The 20,536-nt window shown below is 42.8% G+C and overlaps 2 protein-coding genes across 2 annotated transcripts; both read left to right on the forward strand.

Annotated features, from left to right (window-relative positions):
* The first annotated feature begins 525 nt into the window (after positions 1-525).
* Positions 526-6,183, forward strand: ube2s (ubiquitin-conjugating enzyme E2S). Its single transcript, XM_085801446.1, has 4 exons — positions 526-727; positions 2,171-2,318; positions 3,661-3,851; positions 4,472-6,183. The coding sequence occupies exons 1-4, from the start codon at positions 725-727 to the stop codon at positions 4,838-4,840; spliced, it is 711 nt and encodes a 236-aa protein (XP_085657572.1). The 5' UTR covers positions 526-724; the 3' UTR covers positions 4,841-6,183.
* A 1,755-nt stretch (positions 6,184-7,938) lies between these two features.
* Positions 7,939-19,490, forward strand: shisa7a (shisa family member 7a). The gene is made up of 6 exons (XM_085801445.1): positions 7,939-8,228; positions 10,444-12,932; positions 13,910-14,064; positions 14,514-14,579; positions 14,868-15,053; positions 15,251-19,490. The coding sequence occupies exons 2-6, from the start codon at positions 12,166-12,168 to the stop codon at positions 16,177-16,179; spliced, it is 2,103 nt and encodes a 700-aa protein (XP_085657571.1). The 5' UTR covers positions 7,939-8,228; positions 10,444-12,165; the 3' UTR covers positions 16,180-19,490.
* Positions 19,491-20,536: the final 1,046 nt, after the last annotated feature.

Below are 20,536 nucleotides of genomic sequence, written 5' to 3' on the forward strand. Positions count from 1 at the left end.
CACGTTTTGATATATGAATTGTTGAAATAGCACAAAGTATGAAGGACTAGAAGAAGACCGTAAAAAGGCGGAAGAAAATGGCCAAACAGAAGAACAATAGTGTGACTGCTTCAGCAGTCACACTAATAATATGACCATTTGACATACAGGGGACCGTTTTTCTGTATTGAATATGTTTCTTTTTACACCACATTACATTTTATGATGTTTGTTTAAACTTTACATAATACTTTCAGGATCTGTAAAGCAGAATTTTTCAGACTTTCTTTGTCTCGGTGCTCCCAACAACACTGAATCTACTGATCACATACTTTGACATTTTAATGAGGATTTTTGAAAAAATCTTCACTTGTGTTTCATTGTGCTGCTCATGGGGGTGTGAGTTTTTTGAACGGACCAATGAGTGAACAGTATCAGTCTCCGTTTCAACTCTGTTTGGCCGACGGGGCTTTCGAATGGGACGCAGCCTCAACAGTGCATCGTGATTGGCTCAAATCCTCTGACGTCTCATGTATCTAAGATGCCCATTGGTCAGTTGCGCTAGGTTAAACTGGGGATCGTATTTTTGTTCCTGTGTCAACGAAAAGAAGAAAAGAAGAGCAGCCAGTGAGACCAGGATAAGTTGTCATCAAAGATAGTTTTTATCCTCCAACATTAACGGAAAGCTCTCTTCTTACCTGACAGTTGCCAGGCAGCCGACACCTTAGCAGAACTCATTTTAAAGATGGTAAGTCGCACAGGCGAACTCACTGCTAACGGCTAGCGGCGGTAGCGGCTAGCTTCATACGATGTTTATCCGTCGTCAGCCGTCGAGATTTTAATTTGGATTGTGTCTATTTGCTGGAGTCTCTGGCGTTAACGAACAGCTCGTCTCTATATTTTCTCAATCTAACAACTGAATTTAATACAACAATGACTGTATCACTAGTTTCAAATAAACACCGGACATCTTTAACATTCACGTTATCTGATCGAGGCTAGGCTAGTAACGCTAAAGCTAACGTAAAGTTACATTTGGATAGACGTTACATTTACCTCACAGTTACAGCGATGTTAACCGGCTTTTGTGGTCGTGTCAAAGCCAGAGAAGACCACAGTAACAGAGTTAAGTTAAATTTGTCCGACTTATTTGAGGATACGTGCGGGTTGTAAGAACCGGCGTCAGAGAGGTGAAAGTTTGTATCATTATGAAAATGTAATGAACAGAATCAGAGAGAGAGAGAGGGTCTCAGGCTGACTGGGCCTGTGCCTTGTGCTGAATGGATCTAATCATTGATTTTTGGTATTTAATCAGTGTATTTGATACATATTTTTCATATCAATTGGAGTGGTCACATGGGTTTATTTGAATGTAGTAGAGTAAACTGGTAATCGCACAATGCTGTTGATTATCATAATACTGAAACCAGTAACTTATTCATTGTTTTACAGCTGGCTACTTGCTAATTTAAAAAATTTGACCAAAAAACAAAACAAAAAAATCAACAAATTGTTTGTTAAAGGACTTGTTTTAACTAAATAAAGTTGTTACAGGCCATTATCAATACTTGAGCTTCTAGTAAGGATGCCAGTCGACTAGAACATTGAATCACAATTCATAGTTTGATCATAGTTACGGTAATCATGATTAATCACAAATTAATTGCACATTTTTATTCGTCAGAGTGTATCTTAAAGCAATATTGTGTTCAATGGTGGACAAATATGCTTTCAAATGTAACTTTGTTATAAACCAGAAATAATGACAAATATTATCCAGAAACCCTCAAAAGCACTGCATGTGGCATTACAGTATATGCTCAAATAATATGAGGGTGCCATCTTATGTGATAACTGTGACAGAGACAGTTTAGCTTGTAGCTACGAGCTGGTTCATTTCTGGCAAATGATTCTAATCAAACTCATCTTAAGCCAAAAAAAAATGATGGTGTGAAAAGGAATTGTCATCTTGTTAACTATGACAGCCATTGTTTATAGACATTAAGGCGTATTTAACAATTTTTTGTCTGTCAAAGTGGACTGCATTACCTTTTTCATCCCCAGCTTGACCATTTCTCCCAGCATTATGAGCATGGTCCTAGTGGTTGGATTTTCCTGCAAATATAGTAGGTCTGCTTTTGTACATATGCATAACCTGAGTTGACTAAACCATCTTTATGTTTCTCACCAGAACTCCAATGTGGAGAATTTGCCCCCTCATGTTCTTCGCTTGGTCTACAAAGAGGTTTCAGCTTTAGCAGCAGACCCGCCTGAGGGTATCAAGATTTATCCCAGTGAGGAAGACATAACTGAACTGCACACAGCCATTGAAGGACCAGGTAAGGATTGCATAGAGATGGGCCCTCTGCTTTATGTTTCATTTTTAAGATTCGGGAGTGTTTCATCAGTGTGTTTTACATCATCTCTGTATTGGTTTGGATCTGACCATGAGGCAGCGTATTGCACAAAATCTCATTATCCATAAAACAGCAGAGACCTTGGCCGAATTGAATTACTAAAATGTTAATACAGACATGCAAAGTATCCGGTAACAATCACATGATTCTTGAACAGGCCATATAAAGTGCATTCTGGCAGATAATTGTAAGACGTTGCAATTTACCAATGTTCCCTAAACATTTCACATTTCACATACAGGCTATCTAGATGCTAGCCAGCTGGCTGCGAACACAGATCCCCCCAGTCCCCTCTGCTACTGAATTTAGTGTAGTTATATTAGAGTGAAATGAGGTGTTCTAATGTGAGATTAACTGAAGTCGAAAGCAAGTAAATTTCATGTACCTGGATGGGCTGACCTAGTAAGCAGTGGTCATACTTGCAGCTGCCCCACCACATCACATTCAGTTAACCAGCTTCATACTGCCATACTCGGCAGTGAAGGGAGATTTCACTTGATGACCAAACTAATATTATCAGCCTAAGGTAATATCAACTCTTGCCTGTTAACCTCTTTTATGTCGGCAAACATGTGACTGCCGCAGTGCCGTCTGCTCCACTATGATATGGTAGTTAGTTGGTGGTCCGCTGTTCAAACTTAATACTTGATTTTTGCATCATTCTTTTACTCATCAGGCTAAAACCACCTTAAGATGTGCATTATGTTTTTCACAGCACAATATATTCTTTTCCACTGATCCTCGAAATTATTATTACAGTATTGTACTTTATTAATGGGGTGTCGTTAATCATGCGAGACACGTAACCCACTTGTACCACACAGCCAGTCCATGGCATGTTGTCGCTTTGAGCTTTCATTTCTTGTTATTACTAAGTGGGCCTTGAAGGGCCTGCCACACTTGTTTGACTTATTGTGCACTGATGTTTGTACTGGTATCTGGTATTTACAAACAAAATACAGCCAGAGTCGTCATATTGCTGTCCTCAGTCCAAGGACAGTTACCGTATACTACTGGCTTTTGCAGATAATGGATTCACGCTTTTCAACAGGTCACGTGTTCATTAAAATGTGTGTTTTCATTAGAACCAAAATGTTTAAGTCAAGGAGTTTGAACTCATGATCTATATGACTGACATGGAATATTTTTTCTGTTTTTGTTAGTTGACTCAGTTGCCGCTCTGTGACCCTCTTTCTTTTTATGGAGCATGTTTGGCACAGTGAGGACATACTGTTCATGTGATGAATTCTTTATGCTTTGACAGAGGGAACTCCATTTGCTGGTGGCATTTTCCGAATGCGCTTGGTCCTTGGGAAGGACTTCCCTGCGGTTCCACCCAAGGGGTATTTCCTGACCAAGATTTTTCACCCCAACGTGGGCCACAAGGGAGAGATCTGTGTCAACGTGTTGAAGAGGGACTGGAAGGCAGAGCTCGGCCTCAGACATGTCTTACTTGTAAGATGAACTATCAGTGTTTGTTATTCTGAGTATTGATTTTTGGCACTTTTCCACTAGCGCGGTACAGCACGGCACGGCTTTTTTGCTTTTCCACTAGCCCCTAGTACCTGGTACCATTTTAGTACCGCCTAGTACCGCCTCAGCCCTGGTTCCAAGCGAGCCGAAGCGATACTAAAACGTGATGTCAGCCGATTGCCTTCCATTGATTGGGCAGAGCGTCGTCACTGGAAGAGTTGCGAGCGCGACGTCCGACATGGGAATCAAACCCGGAAATTTAAAAAACACAGCGGTAACAGCGACCACTGATCTGTACCGAGACTGTTGTTATTCCTTCACCCGAGTTAAATGACTACTGTGTGGAAAACCACGCTGTGGTCCGTAATCGAGGTGCAGACGAATGAGTTTGGAGCTGATGAGAGGATCGAAAAAAGATAGGGACAATGCGGCCCCGTGATGACCCCGCTGAGGAGGAACTAGAGAACTCGGCTGTAATAGAAAAGCACCTTTACCGAGCCGTGCCGTGCCATGCCGTGACTGTGTAGTGGAAAGCGCCATTTGTTGCCTCTACTATCTTCTTTTTTTTTTGTTACATCTGCTTCTCCTTTATATCCCTGCAGACTATCAAGTGTCTTCTCATCCATCCGAACCCCGAGTCTGCTTTGAACGAAGAGGCCGGGCGTTTGCTGTTAGAGGACTATGCAGAATATGAGTCCCGTGCTCGTCTGCTCACAGAGATCCACGCCATGGGCGGGCCCGGCGGGACCTCTGGGGCTCCTCAGGACCCTAACGACGGCCCACAGCCAAAGAAGCACGCAGGTGACCCCACGAAGAGAGCGGGACCCAGCGCGGCAGCTGTGCCTGCAGCTCTGGGTAACGGTGCTAGTGGAGCCAGTACCACCACCAGCAATAGCAACAGTAGTAGTAGCAGTAATAATGTAGCAGGGAAAAAGAAAGCAGATAAAAAGCGTGCATTGAGGCGACTTTAATACCTCAGCAAAATTTTCAGTGTGTTTGTAATGTGTGTGTGTGCGTGTGTGTGTGTGTGCGTGCGCGGAAGAGTGTGTAAATATAAATATTGAAGTGTGCTGACAATGTTTTTGTTCCCTTTTTTTCCTGACTTTCTACCACCAATCCAGACTACCCACTTTGTACTCATACCTTACCGTTTGCTTTGCCACCAGCTGGCATATCACGTTTGTTAACTGTTTCCATACCTTCACGACACAATGAAAACTATTTTTCCCTCTTTTTAAATGAACAAAAACACTTTAACTACGGAAATCATGCCATCATTTGTATTTTTTCCCTGGGCCGTCTTCAGAATGAATGACACAGAATGGTTTTTCCCTGTGTAAAACATGGCCTCTATTGTCTGTCCTTTAATGAAGCATAACCTCAGTCTTGATAGCGGCTCCTTCTGAAGGGTTTCTTGGTCAATTCTGCTGTGATGGTACCGTGTACTGCTCAGCCAGGGCTCACTCTTGAGTCTACACCAAGATGTTGCTTTAATTAAAAGTCAGGTTTTCAATTTGAGCGCAAAGGAAAACAATTGTAGAAGTTGCTTAGCCATTATGCAAGAAGTCACAATTGGGAGAGAAATGTTGTTTATGTCACCCACAAAATAGTAACATCTTTTTAAAGTGTACTTTTCATTACTGTGAACTGAATTCAAAGGTATGGCCAGAGTTTACAGCAGAGTAGAAAGTCTGTTGTGTTCTTCATAGTCTCCACCCCCTTCAGTTTCTTTTTTAAATTTCTCAAAAATTGTTTCACTGTCCAGTATTTTCAAAGGATGTTTATAATTGACATGTCCATATTCAGCTGTCTTGTGGTTGTGTGTGAAGACATAGATCAGTGACTGTATGGGAACAGGGTAGGTTGCCAGACAACTTTTATTTAAAAAATAAATAAATAAATGAAAGAAAAAAAAAAATCTATTCTCTGTATTAAGCATACAGTGATGTGACTTGCTTAAACTACCCTTACCTCCCTACAAAGCAGTATGTGCTCTTAAATACCCAGCTCTCCGACCAGCCATGTGGGTACCAGAGAAGACATCAGTAGGAAAAAAAAACCTCCACGTTTGATAGAAATTGTCTCCCCACCCGTTGCACTCGCAGGGTTTCCTGGGCTCGTTTTCTCTCTGTTCTAAAATGCACGCGGGGCCTACATTTCCCAAGGAAACACACTGAAGCGCTGTCTTAATGTGGATGGAAAAGGTGCCTTTGAAACTCCTGTTAATGTGCAGACTGTTGGCTGGATATTTTGTGTCCATTTTAAATTATTTAAATAAATAAAACATTGAAATATGAGAAGTGAAATGGAAAAATGAGTCATATTTGCTCTTTTATTTGGTGTTGCTTTGCATGCACAATTGTTTGTGAGAAATAGAAATTGAACTTATGCAATGCTAAGTGCGAGTGTATTGGTGCAACCATGGAGAGTGGCTACTAAGATGAAGATTTTGCTGCTCAGTTACGTATAATAGCGCTTCATTTTGTTTATAGTGGTCTCCTGTTCTGCAGTGATGGAATAACCATTATGAGGAAACCAGTAATTGCATCCACCCCAGCAAACCAGTGAGTGAAAAGTGCACCCGGTAGAGCGTCATCGGACCATCTAATGAAGGGCTCCACTGGCCTCTGCTGCAGACATGCAGCAGCCCACCCACCTGAGTAGAAATAGCAGCTTGTCATGCAGGTAATTATCAGGCCCTTCTTAGACACCTGGGCTTCCTCAGAGCCCTTTACACCTTCCTCAAGACCCATTTTGGAAGTGCTTACCTCCTCCACCTGGTATCCGCTGTTCAATTCAAGTCACCCTAAAAAAAAAAAAAAAAACAGTTTGCAATTCTAAATAATATTCTGTAAAAATATTCTGTATCTTTGGGCTGATGGGTATTCTGGGTCAGGTGTAACGGGGGGGGGGGGGCATGCTGGTTTTCTTGTGTCACATTCAGTGTAATGGTGCTAATTGTGATTCATCCTGCAGGCCTAATGTGTTATCACAGATTGCTCTTGTATGTAGCACAATAATACCAGCCCCGAATTTTAACTGGTAAAAAAAAAGCCTCTAAATCAGAAGATCGTGCGGATGCAGTTACTGTAATGTGACAGTGGACTGAAGCCAAGCAGGAGCCAACCCCCCCCCCCTCCAAACTCCTCTCCTCCTGCCCCCTTAAACTTAAAAGAAATGCCTGAATTGCGAATGAATGTAGGTCTGGCTCCTGGCTCTAATTGACAGTTTCGCTCACGCTCCAGTGTTAAAGCTTTTGCACCCCCCCCCCTCCCCGTTTTCATCGCTTTCATAATTGCCACCAACATAATGACACAGTTGCTGTGGCAACCGTGTCTCTCTGTGTCTCTCTTTTTTCTCTCTCTCTCACAAAAAAAAAAAAAAAACACACACGCGCGCGCTCGCGCACACTTTGGATCTCGGCGATCTTGCGTTGAATTTACCGGTGGCTGTAATTTCACAGGCTTTTCTCTTCTCAGTCCACTGTTTTACTTTTTAGATTTTATTTTGAAAGGAATAGAGGCTAAAATCGCCCTTGCAGACCCTTTGTGGCACGCGAGCCCCCCGCCCTCCCCGGCTCATTCAGTTACTGATGGAAATGAAACGCAGGTGAACACAGATGAACGCCACCAGTTGAATGGGCCTAATGACCAGCAGCGCGGAGCTGAGAGTCTCATCAGCACCAGTCTGAGCGACCAATCACAGCGCTGCCCCACCGACGGACCTCCGTGAGGCCAGTCGCAGTCAGGCGGTGTGAACCTATCTGGTTTGGGGGGGAAATGAAGGGAACCAGCCTCGGTTAGTTGTAGAAGGAGAAAAGTTAAGATTTGCGGGATTTCCTCTCCCAGTTTCCCCCGTTTTAGAGATTTTGCGCATCTGGATCACCAGGACAGTTCACACTGTAACTTGTGCCGTAGTAGCCTACAGCAGACGGAATTTTCCGATGTGTAGTTGAATCGCCTTGTCACATCCGAAAATCTCAGAACATCTCGTTGGGCACTGACTCCCTCTCTCTCTCTCTCACTCTCTCCCTCTCTCTGTGTCTCTCTCCCTTTCTCACTCACTCTCTCACTCTTGCTGCTCGCGCTTTTCCCCCTCTTTTCTGCCGTGATAATGGATTACCAATAGCCGGATGGAGACGCATCAAGAGCAATTGAGACCCGCAGCACTTGTTAAAAAGAACATTTATTAAAAGAGAAGAACAGAAAACAGACAGGTGGCAGATCCAGCAACAGTTCAAGCTGTCCTGATCATCTCCTGCTTCAATAACATGCTGCCAGCCGAGATGCGCTGAGATACAGTGCGCAGGCTCTTTCCCGAGCGCTGTTCTCCAGCATCAAACCCCAGAGCAACGCACAGGTAAGACACGACATTATGCACCTTTTACTAATGCAAAGGCAATTAGCGAAATGCGGGCAAAGCTGGTTTTATGCGTTCACTGCGTGTTTGTGCGCGTATGAAAAAATGAGTTTGGCATTTGTTTAGACGCATCAGTTGTGCTGGAGGCTGTCAGACAAAACATTTGGATGAAAGCTGCGCCACAGAAAAACATCTCCACTCAGGCTTCACGCCGGGCAGACATGTTTTTCATCACTTCAACACTTTATTCGTCAAATGCGACATGATTTTAAATGCTGATATTAAGACCTCTGATCACACACACACACACACACACACACACACACACACACACACACACACACACACACACACACACACACACACACACAGATACATCCAGCCGGACTACACACACGCACACGCGCGCGCACATAGGCTACACATTCTCGCACGCACATAGACACACCGGCACGGATACACCCACGCACTCTTAGCCTACTGATACATGCAAGTCATGTCCATAACCCGCATGCTTGTTCACTGCAAGTTGCAACTTAGTAACCTAATAAAGGGTGGACTACAGTCTGAGGAGTCCGTGTCCAAACCACTCGCCTGATGCAAAGTCATTGCGCAGCTCCTATTTTACCAAAGCAAACCGCTGTTCCGCTGCTTTCACTCTAATTGAATGTCTTTTGCATCAACATCCATTCGGGTTGGTTTCTTTCGCAGTCACCCGTTCACACTATAGTGCGGTTTGCTAAAGGGAAAAAAAGAGGCCATTTTGTTTCATTTCCAACAAACACCTGTTGAAATTGTTGCATACCCTGCCTCTGCACGGCTTGACGGCAACCTGCACCCAAAGTGAAAAAAAATCAGGGGGGGCTGCTTGCTTTCTCTCTCTCATGCAATTTGCTTTGCAGGAATCTGCTGGAACCATTTGTCCTCTCTCCAGTGGCCATGTAACTCAGGGATGCATCTTCACAGCTGTCAATGTGTGCCCTTCACCCTTTGCTTCCCATCCTCGCTCACTCACTTATACTGCATTGCTTCAGCAGCACAGTATAGAGAGATGTACCTACAGGACAGGAATGACTGCTGCTTTTGTATGTTGAATCACTTCTACTGGAAATATATAATGGTTAGACTTTAGGGGCTTTGGGGAAGGGGGGGGGGTATCAATAATATTTTCCTTTTGGTGTGAATTTGAAACCGCATTCAGCTGTTAATTGCACGTTTATGAAGGAGTGAGTGGTTTGGATATCTGGCCAGAAAATCCTCAGGAAGTGAGTGGAGTTAAAATAAAATAAAATAAATAAAATAAAATTTGCATTGGAAGTTGAGCTTGCTCTGGCAGATGACAGTGCAAGGCATCAGTGTCATCTCGTCGGGCAAGAGACAGGCAGATGTGACTTTGAAATCTGGTTTTGGTTAACGGGTGTAGATTGGATTCTGCCTCCCTTCTCTTTCACTGCCGCTTTCACTCACACACAGACAGCGCTGCAGTGCTATTCTGAGAGAGTTAGCTGCCTCAACCCACGCACAGAATCTGAGAAAGAGAGAAAAGGCAGAACGAGGGAGAAAGAGGAGAAGGAGGGAGCAAGAGGAATAAAAGAGAGGCAGGGACTGACTACAAGGAGGTTTAAAGAATGCCTTCTATAGTCCCTCATATGCACACACACACGTACGCACACACAAAAAAAAGCCTTTGTACAGTTTCAAATTCTTCCCCTCAAACTGCTCTAAAAGGAGCTGATTTGCAGTCTCGATTAGCACTCTTCTTCTTGTGTGTGTGGCGTGGACTGTGTTTGCAGATCTGTTTGGTGGAGCTGTTTGTGTGATGTGCTATGTTGTATTGGTAAGTGCTGGGAGAAATGTACTTGATTCAGTGCCACCCACACACCGCCCTCCCACTCATGGTCGTCTCTGCATCTATACCTCTGGCTCTTCCCGCTCGCCACAATCTCTTTGCTCATTTAAATCCCTACCCTGCATTTATCCCTCTGCTCTCTTTCTCCCTTTCTCCATCATTGGCTTTTCAGGAGCGTGTTCCTCCTGCAGCCAAACAGGCACACTAACACACACACACACACACACACAGATAATGCAATTAATAAAAAATGACCCGATCTTCTTTGCACACGTATTCAAAATGTGCGTGCACCCCAAGTGTCAATAAGTGAGGGGAAGAGGTCACAGAGCTCCTTTCTAACCATGTCTCTCGTTTGTGTTACAGTGCAACGCTCAGCCAACACAGTCCGGGTTTGATCGTCGACATGTAAACCTCAAGACAATTCTGGAAATCAAGCAGAACGCTTTAGAGTCAAGGAGAGGGAAAAAAAAAAAAACAGTGCCGGAGAGCTCTTTTGGAACAATAGTCAGTGGGAGAACGGCTGCTTTGTGTCTCTCGTTTTTCCTCCACTGAACTCTCCTCCGAAGGTTAGAGGAGCATGTAACTGAAACAAGTGGAGCCCTCGGTGATTTCAGCATTCTGTCTCCCCCATCTGTGCCTACATTCTCTGCTACAGATAGGGACGTTTTGATAATTACATATAATTATAATTTCTGTGGGAGACAGATCTGCCTCTGTCTATTATTGCCAACACCTCCAACACAATAACTTCACACATTTACATATTTCTCAACAAAAGTGATATTCTTTGAACCTCGGAGACAAATCAGGAATAATTTTACTTAGAGAGAAGTGTCACATGGAGAAGAAATGTGCCATTCAGTTCATATCTAATGAGTTATTTGTGCCTAAAAGCTGAATGCACAGTATTTGAAATCCACAACATTTTTGCCTCATTTTGCAGTATGTCTCACATGCTGGGAGTTGTTTATTTGGTTTATGCTTACTCCTGATTTTCAGTTGTTACAGTCTTCTAGCACTTAAGCTGAGCCTGCCTCATTATCACCCCCATCCCAATCACAGTAACAGTCCGTGTCAGGCAAGAACTGATGCACATTAATCCCACCATAGAAGAGATTGAGATAAAGCACACGGTGTATCTACAGATGTGCCTAGGACAAGTTAACATGGAGATAAGTCCCTGCTCCAGACAAACTAGGCACCGCTAATGAACAGTCCTTATCGGTGCAAGGCTTTTATTTCTATCTGAGAGTTTACAATGCCAAAAAGCACCAAATACAGGACAAAAGTTATAGATTTCATACATTTCTCCAGAAAAGAATTGCTTACAGCTTAAATAAGTGCCAAATCTGAATGTATGTCTCGCCAGACTGGAAGAGTCATCCAGGAATGAACAAAACAGACTAAACTGTTTACATTTGACACATAGCACTGGCCATAGACTAATGTTTAAGTGCCACGACCTGCACAGGAATGTATTGGACTGCCATATTTTATTAAAAAATAGTTGCCACTAATTTCTACTGGGCTTTGTGCTTATGAAAAATTATTCCACCCAGCAGTACGCGAGACACACACAGTCTTTTGTTCAGTGGGACATGTAGAATAAGACAGCACGGACTAAAAGCATGAAGATTGTTGTTCTCAATTTGTCCTTTTTACAAAGTTGCATCCATTTTAATGTTGTAGACTTGAGAGGTGGTTTTGGAGGGCAAACGATGAAGTCATTACACATTCAGAGTTCCTTTTTAGCAGTAAATTAATTTTTTTTATTCCATTAACCATAATGAAACCTACAAACTGATTTTGAGAGTTTTCATTTTTATTGTCTCCAGCCTGCTCTGTTATTACATCATATTAATAAATACATAATACCCAGTCTCTGACGACACCAAAAACTGGTTTCAAAATTTATCATCCAACATTAGTGAATGAAACGACTGAAACATCAGCAATATTCAGTAGGTTGTACATGCTTCTTGACTATTTCACATGCCGATTTAGTGGGTTAAACTGCAAAAGCGGATACAGCGTTGTAACTGCATTGACTCAACAACAGAAAATAGATCTCTTAGTCATGTAAAAATGACGCCCACCACCAATCTCCGAGTCCTCGCTGTCTCCCTACTATCCCTCCTTACTGCCCCATTTACCACTTTTGCGGAGACCTCTCCGTCCCCCCCTCCTCAGCACCTAGACCCCTCAGGGAGGCCGTTCACGGAGGAGCCCCAAACTGACCCCAGCGCCTCGCTCCTGCTCCTTGCCATCCAGGCTAATATCAGGCCAGCTGCTCTCCAAGGCAGGCCCAAAACCCCAGATAAACTTCCAGAGACTTCAGAGGGGGTTCTGGAGGCACCTCCGAGACCCCTGCCCCAGGTTATGTTCCCCAAGAATGTGACTTCAGCAGAGGCCCTCGCTCCTCCCTTAGGCGCAGCCCAGGTAGCGCCCATTCCACCACGACTGATAGATATATGGATGGATGTATGTCGGGGGTATTATGACGTAATGGGACACTTTGACAACGCTTTCAACTGCTCCAAGGACACGTTCGTCTACTGCTGTGGAACCTGCCACTACCGCTTCTGCTGTCCAGACCGTAATCGGCAACTGGACCAGGAAAGCTGTAAAAACTATGACTCTCCTGACTGGGCCAAGCCACAGACAGATGCCATGGTGATACCAGAAGAATTAGGTAATGACCCAGACTTTGATCCACTGAAGGTGCAGAGCCACAACACTGGCTTCGTCATTGGTGGTGTAGTTGTGTTCATGGTGGCCGTCGCTGTGGGCATCAAGGTGGTCTTCAACAAGGTGCAACAGGAGGCCAATCAAAGGGACCTCAATATGCCCAGGTGAGCTTAAGACAAATTTTCCTTTCGTCACGTCTCACGGCTGGATTTGTTTCTTTATCCCATATATGAATGCTGTAATGAAATTAGGTTTTCAGGACTCCATAAATGGCCTAGATTCATCATTCTGGGCTTGGAATAATATTGTTAGTCATCAGCTGAAACATATTTGATCTTCATTGAGTGGCTGCTGCAGAACTCATAGTTGTTTTGATTTCCTCTGGGCTTTTTTATCTCATTTAAGACTCATAATCTCAGCATTAAATATGTGCATTTTGATTTTTGTACAGGTTACATTTTTTAGTCTTTGGCAAGTAGTGGGGGGTGATGGTAGTATATAATGATATGATGATAGTGGACCAGTATTTATTGGTGGCTTGTCCCTTTAAGAAGGGGCCAATAATTGCTCTTTCATCTTTACATTTTCCTGACGAGTTAAATAAGATACCTTGTGAACAATATTTATATTGACTATATAGAAAAATTCTAATCAAAAAAGAGTGATGCACTACTGTATATATAAGCTTCTCTGTATAACATAGTTTTATAGAATGTGATGTGAAGTTGCAACTATTACCGCCATGTTTAATGTTAGATTTCCTCTTTGGTTGTGTTTGAGAAGCAGAAAGGATTTCTCTGAGACAAGAATGCCTATTTGTTACAAGTATTGTATTATAATCACACTTTTAGGCAACTCACAAATAGAGAAAATGCTGCTGACAGATTGAAATCTGCAGACAACTATGCTAAAAACTCACAAACCTCCTACCTTTTATATGTCGATATAAACAATTTTACTCTCTTGAGACTCCTGTAGTTATGACCAAAGTTGAAATTGGCATAAGACAAAACACTTAAAGGGGATATATTGTTACATACTGTGAGTTTAAGGAGTATCAGACCATACATACATGTTTTCACAATGTAATGATGCATATAGATATAGGACTTATACCACCACATGTTTATTGTATCATTAGAGCCCTGGTTGACATGTTGCGGCACCAGTCAAGCCCGGTCCAGCAGGATGAGAGAAACAACAGCGTGGCTCTGACTGTCGGGGACGGACAGGGGACACTGGGGAGAGCTCCAAAAAATCTCTACGCCCCAGGACTGCCCAGCAAGGACAACAGATGTGAGGGTTTAGGGCTGTTGCAGCGTTAGTGAATAGCATAATCAGAGCTTTTGTAACCGCATTCTCTGTATGTGTTTGTAAATTGTGTGAGCGAGTGTGTGTGAGCGAGTGCGTGTCCCACCATCAAGATTGCCAGTATTTAAAAGACAGGAAACATAAGAATCCTCAATGGAGGTGTGTAGAAAAAAACATCTTTAGCTGTAGTGTGTCTCTGTATTGACTGTGATATACCTCCTTGTGTTGTTCTATTAAATCTGCACTCCAAATTTCAAGTAGTTAAATGCACAAGCATCTGGACATAAGTGCTTATAAAATATGTGAAGATAATTGATGAGGATAGCTATATGTGCATAGACGCCTTGATCTTTTCATGCAAAAATGCCACTGTGCTTGAAACTGCCTGACATCCATTTTGTGAGCTGATTACCTTATGTTCTTCTGACTTACAGTGGGCAATTTGCAACACAATTTCATCCACTCATCAGGCTCCAGCCCCAAACACACCGCAACTATCGGTAAGGCAGCTGCTGAAAGCCAGGCTCCTATGTAAATTACATGTAATCACCACGATGCTTCATTTACTTCATTCAGTTTCGTTTTAAGCTCAAAAGTAGACCCTTTCATCCCAACAATAATAATGACTATCATAGCCGTGGTTGCTTTTGTTAGCGTTGAAAACAAGTTAAAATCTGTCTGTTCCAGTGAATGTTAGCAGATTCACATGCTGCTACGTGCAGCGCGCTATATCCAGAGGAGCAAATCTCATTTAACACACAGTCGTTTTCTCCCTGTGGTCTCTGTAGAACGCACCCCTCGAATGAACAATGCTCAGCTGGCAGCTGGAGGCACCCTGCTCTCCAGTAAACACAACAACACCAAATCCCAGCCTGCCTTCCACCACTCCCTGCACAACCTGGCTCAGCTGCCTCCCTCCTATGAGAGCGCCACCAAGCCCGAGCTCAACAGATACTCCTCACTCAAACGACTCGGTGAGTACCTTCATTTTTCGAGACCAGCTCGTCTGCCCCTCACTCGCCTAACAGTCTGGTTTGTGCAGCTGTTTCATGAGTGCTGAAGCACGGTGACACTCTTGACACCGTGGCATAAAGCGCAGGATTCGTCATTATGTGCTGCTTCTATTCCCAGTGGTGATAAACAATTCAGAGAAATTTTGTTTGGCTTTCAGAGAAAGGTCTTGATGAGTACTCGTCTGGTTACTGCACCACCAAGCGTCGGCCTCACACAGCCCAGCCGGCCCTCCAGTCCTCTCAGCACCACCTCCACTGGGGTGGAGACTACACCCTCAGTGGGAGAGGAACCCTCCCCAGGCACGCAGTTCGTCCCTGGATCCCGCCGCCGCCTTCTGGCATGCCTGCCTCACCCACCCCCAATCCTTACCCTCTGGATCCCCCGGAGCCCCAGTACACCAATTACGACACTCTCTCCAAGCCCCCGCGGAAAGTCAAGTCCACTGACCAGCTGCTCAACATGGGTGATGTCCCTGGCAACACGGGGACTCTGTCCAGGCTGTCCAAGAACCAGCAACACCAGTACTACAAAGCCATGGCTGCCTCCAATAAGAACTCCAACACGCAGACCCTCACCCGCAAGGACCGGGCCCAGGACAGGCAGGAGAGACGGCAGGAGGAACGGCTGCTCATGTCACCAGACCATTTGGAGGACAGGATGGGGGTCAGCGGTATGGGCGTTGTAGATCCATACGCCCACACGGGAGGGATTGTCCCCACGCTGCCTCGCCAGCAGAAGGCCCAGTCCCAGCAGAACGTCTGCGCCACGCCCTCTCTTGACCGGCACCATATGATCAAGATGAACTCTCACCCAACGTCTGGACGAGAGCAGGAGAGAGGCACGGCCATGACGGGGCACATGAGCGGGGGCATGGGTTGGGCGGGAGAGATGCCCGGGGCCGGGGTAGTCATGGGAACGGGAACACTAGGGGGCCACAGCGCGAGGAGGATGGCTTTTGCAGCGAAAAGGCAGAACACCATTGAGCAGCTACATTTCATACCGGGCGGGGGCGGCGGAGGGTCAGGAGGAAGCGGAGGGGGCAGTCAGGGGATCAGGACGGGTAGTAAAAATGAGGTGACCGTGTGAGGTTTGTGCCTAATATAGAGTTTAGCCCTCATGTAAGGTACGGGAATAGATCGCCCTTCTGCATTTAACTATTAGATATACAACTACAAGAAATACAACTAGAAGTATCAAGTATAGTAACAGTATAACGTGTTTAGGCTATTCAAATTAGTGTTATCTTGTAATTAAATAGCTTAAATATGATTACATAATTAAAAATCTAGGTGGGGAATATCTGTTCCAATTATGTGATAGCCTACATCAGCCATATTTTGTAACAGAATTTGCCATATTGCCATATACAGCGGTGCCATTACTTGTGGAAAGACTGACTGGAAGGGTGAAACAAAACCAACAGAAGTGTCGTTCATAATTTTGTTTTTATATATATATATGTTTTTCAAAAAGTACTCAGGAGCCATATTAGATAGGGAACCAGACGATATAAATATATATAAAAAAAACAAATAAAAGAAAAGGTCGAGGAAGAAGAGGACTGTGGAATATCGTATCACAGAATTTCAAAGAGAATTGAGCCAACTACCTGCTGGACTGTCAACCCGCTCAGCCCTAGCCATCAATGATTTATGAGACTGAATCTCATGGGTAAAGAGCCCGGTGGACCAGATGAGTCTGGAGGAGCCGTGTGCCTGGTGAGGAATTTTGGAGACTCTGCACTGACCCAACCTCACCCCGACACGGGAGACACAGAACTGCTCTTTGTTGCTTCCTTTGTAAATGAGCGGACAAGGTAGAGGGGGAGGGAGGGGGGGAGTGGTTGGGGGTGGTTGCTGGTTCTGACTAGGACACAGCAGCCTGACACTATTGGCAGCACTCCGCGCCCGATTTAAACTGCGAGCGTACCCACATTACAAATCTGATGCCTGGGTTGCCTAGTTTTCCATGTGACCTTAGATCAAATCCCCAGAGGACCTCACACTCTGATCACTGTTACTCTACAGCAGTGTCAGATGATGTTAGATTACATTATGGGTGAGTTTGCCCTAATGTTCCCATCTATAGATCAGGACCTAACTTTAACAGCAGTGGGGCTACCAAATATTATAGAGCCATCAGCCACAATATAACAAAAAATCTTGACATAATCACACGAGTCAAGAGATGACAGAACAAAGACGTATGTGTTCCGTTTATCAATAAAAAGTCAACTTACTTTAATGTAGGTCGTGCATAAGGAGCAAAGGGGTTTTTCTACAGAGCACAAATGAATAGACCATGACGCAGAGGTTGCACTTACACAACTGTCCTTCAAAGCCATTTATGGAGATACAAAGAAAATACCACAGAAGAAGCTGGTCTGACAATCACCATTTTATTCTTCTCGCCAGGTGACAGATTATACAAGTCAGTGATGTTTTGTACAGTCAAAGGTTTTGGCTTCAGAGCAAAGTCAAAAACCTCTGGAGTCAGGAGCGAGGGGTGACCCGAGGCCTTCTCCTGCATGGCTATGTATGCCGTAAGAGACTCAGATGGTTAGGAAGCCCTTCCCATCCTCAAGACGAAGACCTTGCTGTATCATAACGCACTCCAGCCAGTATGAGTTAAAAAAAAACAAAAAAAATCAGAAAAGAGACAAAAAAAAATCTTCATCAATAACAACGCTTATTATCAATACTAAGGGCTATCCTATCCTATATACTGTAGTATGTGATATCTGTGGTCCATATAAAATGCTATCTCTTTCTCTTGATTTTGTGTTGATATTGTCATGATGTATTAAGTATTAATGTGTACAAAAAACAAGAGCAATTTAAGCACAGTTCAAAGAGAAACACAGAGACAAAACTTTGCACAAATCTATCCCCTGATATTTGCACCAGATACAAAAAACCCTTTGTATCGTGTCCTCAAGGTTTACATTCTGTACGAGCACAGCCGAAAGTGTGACTGATCAATGTGTCGAGCTATTGTATCGAGAGAGGATTTTTTATTTTTAATCAACAGAAATCAGAGGTAATTACGGCAGATCAAAGAAGAAACGCGTTATTGCTCGGTTTTTTGTTCAGTCACGTGAAAGGAGAGAGACAGAGACGAAATGCTGACAAGCAGAAACACAGATTTCATTTGGACAATCTTCCTATACACAGTGCTCAATGTAGTTGTTATGAATATGATGGAGTGTTATTATTAATAATTATTATAACTGTTATGGTTATTATTAACAATTATCTTATGATGTGATGTTCTTTTACTTGGTGGGATTTAAGTGTTTATTGTTTTTAGATAACTAGCATTATCATGACTAGTTGGTTTTTCATACATCTGGTCATAAATTCAAGTTTTTAAAAACATTCCAAATCTTGATGCATGCCAGCTCCATTTCATTGAGAGGCATTTACAGTATGCCTGGATTTTACGGTCATCAGTGCTTAAATGGCCAATTTTCCAGCTGTATGGACTGTGCCTAGACATCGGCCTTATGACTTCTTGATCTCAAGTGATTACTTAGGTTTCCACTCTGGTACAAAAAACATCTATTGAAAAAATCTGCAGCCTTCTAAACGTGTATGTGTAGACTACGGTGTTTTAACAGCCACTGAGAGGATAGATGCGTTCAGGCCTGGAATTGGTAACGCCACCAGACCAGAGACAGTCTGATGTCGCCTACTGCAGCTGCCTGACCCAATAACTTAACAATAGGTTGTACACACAAAACCTATGACGCCATAATGTATGTGTGTTCGGATGAATGTTTATTATACAGATCGGAGAAAGACAGAGATCTGACAGACACCTGAATTCTTTTGAGTTCAGTGTCTTTTTCAGGGAAATAGGACAGATGACACACAGTAGTTTTAGATTTTTTTAATAGAGCCACAAAAGGTCTGTAGCAAAGTCTGTAATATCTCACTAAGCCATATCCATCGAAACTCATTATCACAATTTTATAAATGGTTAATCTAATTTGTGCAAGTATTGTATTTTGTATAGCTAGTACAATCAGAATATTTTGAGTGATCTCTTCGACATTAATTTGAGGATTCAACAAATTATGTGTTAGTATTTAATGAATTGTACAGTGCCAAACTCATAACATTTTGTTGTCTTTCTATTGTCGTAGCCTCCTACATGGCTACAGGAGTTATTCTTTTTTCACAACTGAGAACTGATACACAGGCAAGTGAGCAAAAAAAGCTAGTTTTCAGAGGGAAATGAATGAATATGGTGTGTGTTTTTACCATTATGAATTCATTTAAAGCAAGGATGGTTTATGGCCACCTTAAATGTAAAGCATTACTAACAGCCAATTGTATGGACAGGGACAGTGTCCAGTAATGAAATTCATGGATTTATTTTCATGCCTGTAAATTCTGACAACCCTTTTGTTATTGTTCATTGCATTGATCCCCTTGGATACGACATGGACTAACAAAGAATTTGTATAATAAAGTTGGTGGGAAAAAATGTTTTGTCATTAATCACATAGCATGACCATTCTTGTACTAATGTTTATGAATGATCTGTTTTGTTTTTGTTTTGTTTTTTTACTTCAGTGAAGGTAAAACAATCTGCTCCTCTGGCACATAAATCATGCTCATCAACATTACCAATACGGTACTTTTCATTTTGTCATTTAATAATATTGTCATATTCCTATTTATCTTTGGGACATTTTAAAGACAACTCTTAACCATTAGGCCTTTAATGTTATTTTCTGAAAGGATCAAACAGTGAAGCCTATGCATGTTACCTAAATTATCAGCACTGTAAACTGTCAACACAATTGTGTTTCAAATGATATTTAATGTCTGAGAGAAACATTGCTGTCATGCATTTTAGAGAGATGTGATAATACCTGCAAATTCTATGGTGTCTAGTTGGTCTAAGCTTTCAAGATTTCACAATATAGCATGTTTCGGATGGACGTCTATGTTCAGTGGTTGCACAGTGTTATTTCTGCACTATCAGGTAGGACTCTCATTTCATAGAATTTAACAGAGACTCTTTTTGAACTAAATGTTAAAATGTGGAGAAATTACATACATTTTCAGTGGTGTAAGAATTATTCAAATAATATAATTTGAACACTCTGTTGCAAGTAAAAACTCTGCAGTGAAAAATAATGATATACTTACCATAAAAATACAAAGTTTCAAGAGTGAAGCTACTCAGATCAGAAAAGCTAATGCTTTGAATATTGTGCCGTTAAACTGTTATTATTGAACTGTTATACTGTTATGCCGTAGTTGACTGACTTGCAGCTGTGGAGATGAAGTATTAAGTTTAATGGAAACACGCAACTGAAGAGGCCATGGAATTGATTTAACGTCCTTCCTTTATTATTGCTTGGTAGTCATTGATTGTTATTACTAGATATTTTTTGCAAAAATGACTAACTCACTTTAGGCCAAGTTTC

Source organism: Trachurus japonicus, chromosome 16, assembly GCF_045865225.1.
Source record: "Trachurus japonicus isolate A0001 chromosome 16, Traja_1.0".
In the NCBI taxonomy this organism is placed as follows: domain Eukaryota; kingdom Metazoa; phylum Chordata; class Actinopteri; order Carangiformes; family Carangidae; genus Trachurus; species Trachurus japonicus.

Bases quoted from the DNA above. Each gene is read 5' to 3' on its own strand.
- ube2s (XM_085801446.1), top strand. The intron at 2,319-3,660 runs GTAAGGATTGCA...ATGCTTTGACAG, and splicing joins CACAGCCATTGAAGGACCAG to AGGGAACTCCATTTGCTGGT. The intron at 3,852-4,471 runs GTAAGATGAACT...ATATCCCTGCAG, and splicing joins GCCTCAGACATGTCTTACTT to ACTATCAAGTGTCTTCTCAT.
- shisa7a (XM_085801445.1), top strand. From the start codon at position 12,166: ATGACGCCCACCACCAATCTCCGAGTCCTCGCTGTCTCCCTACTATCC. The intron at 12,933-13,909 runs GTGAGCTTAAGA...TTGTATCATTAG, and splicing joins AGGGACCTCAATATGCCCAG to AGCCCTGGTTGACATGTTGC. The intron at 15,054-15,250 runs GTGAGTACCTTC...TTTGGCTTTCAG, and splicing joins CTCCTCACTCAAACGACTCG to AGAAAGGTCTTGATGAGTAC.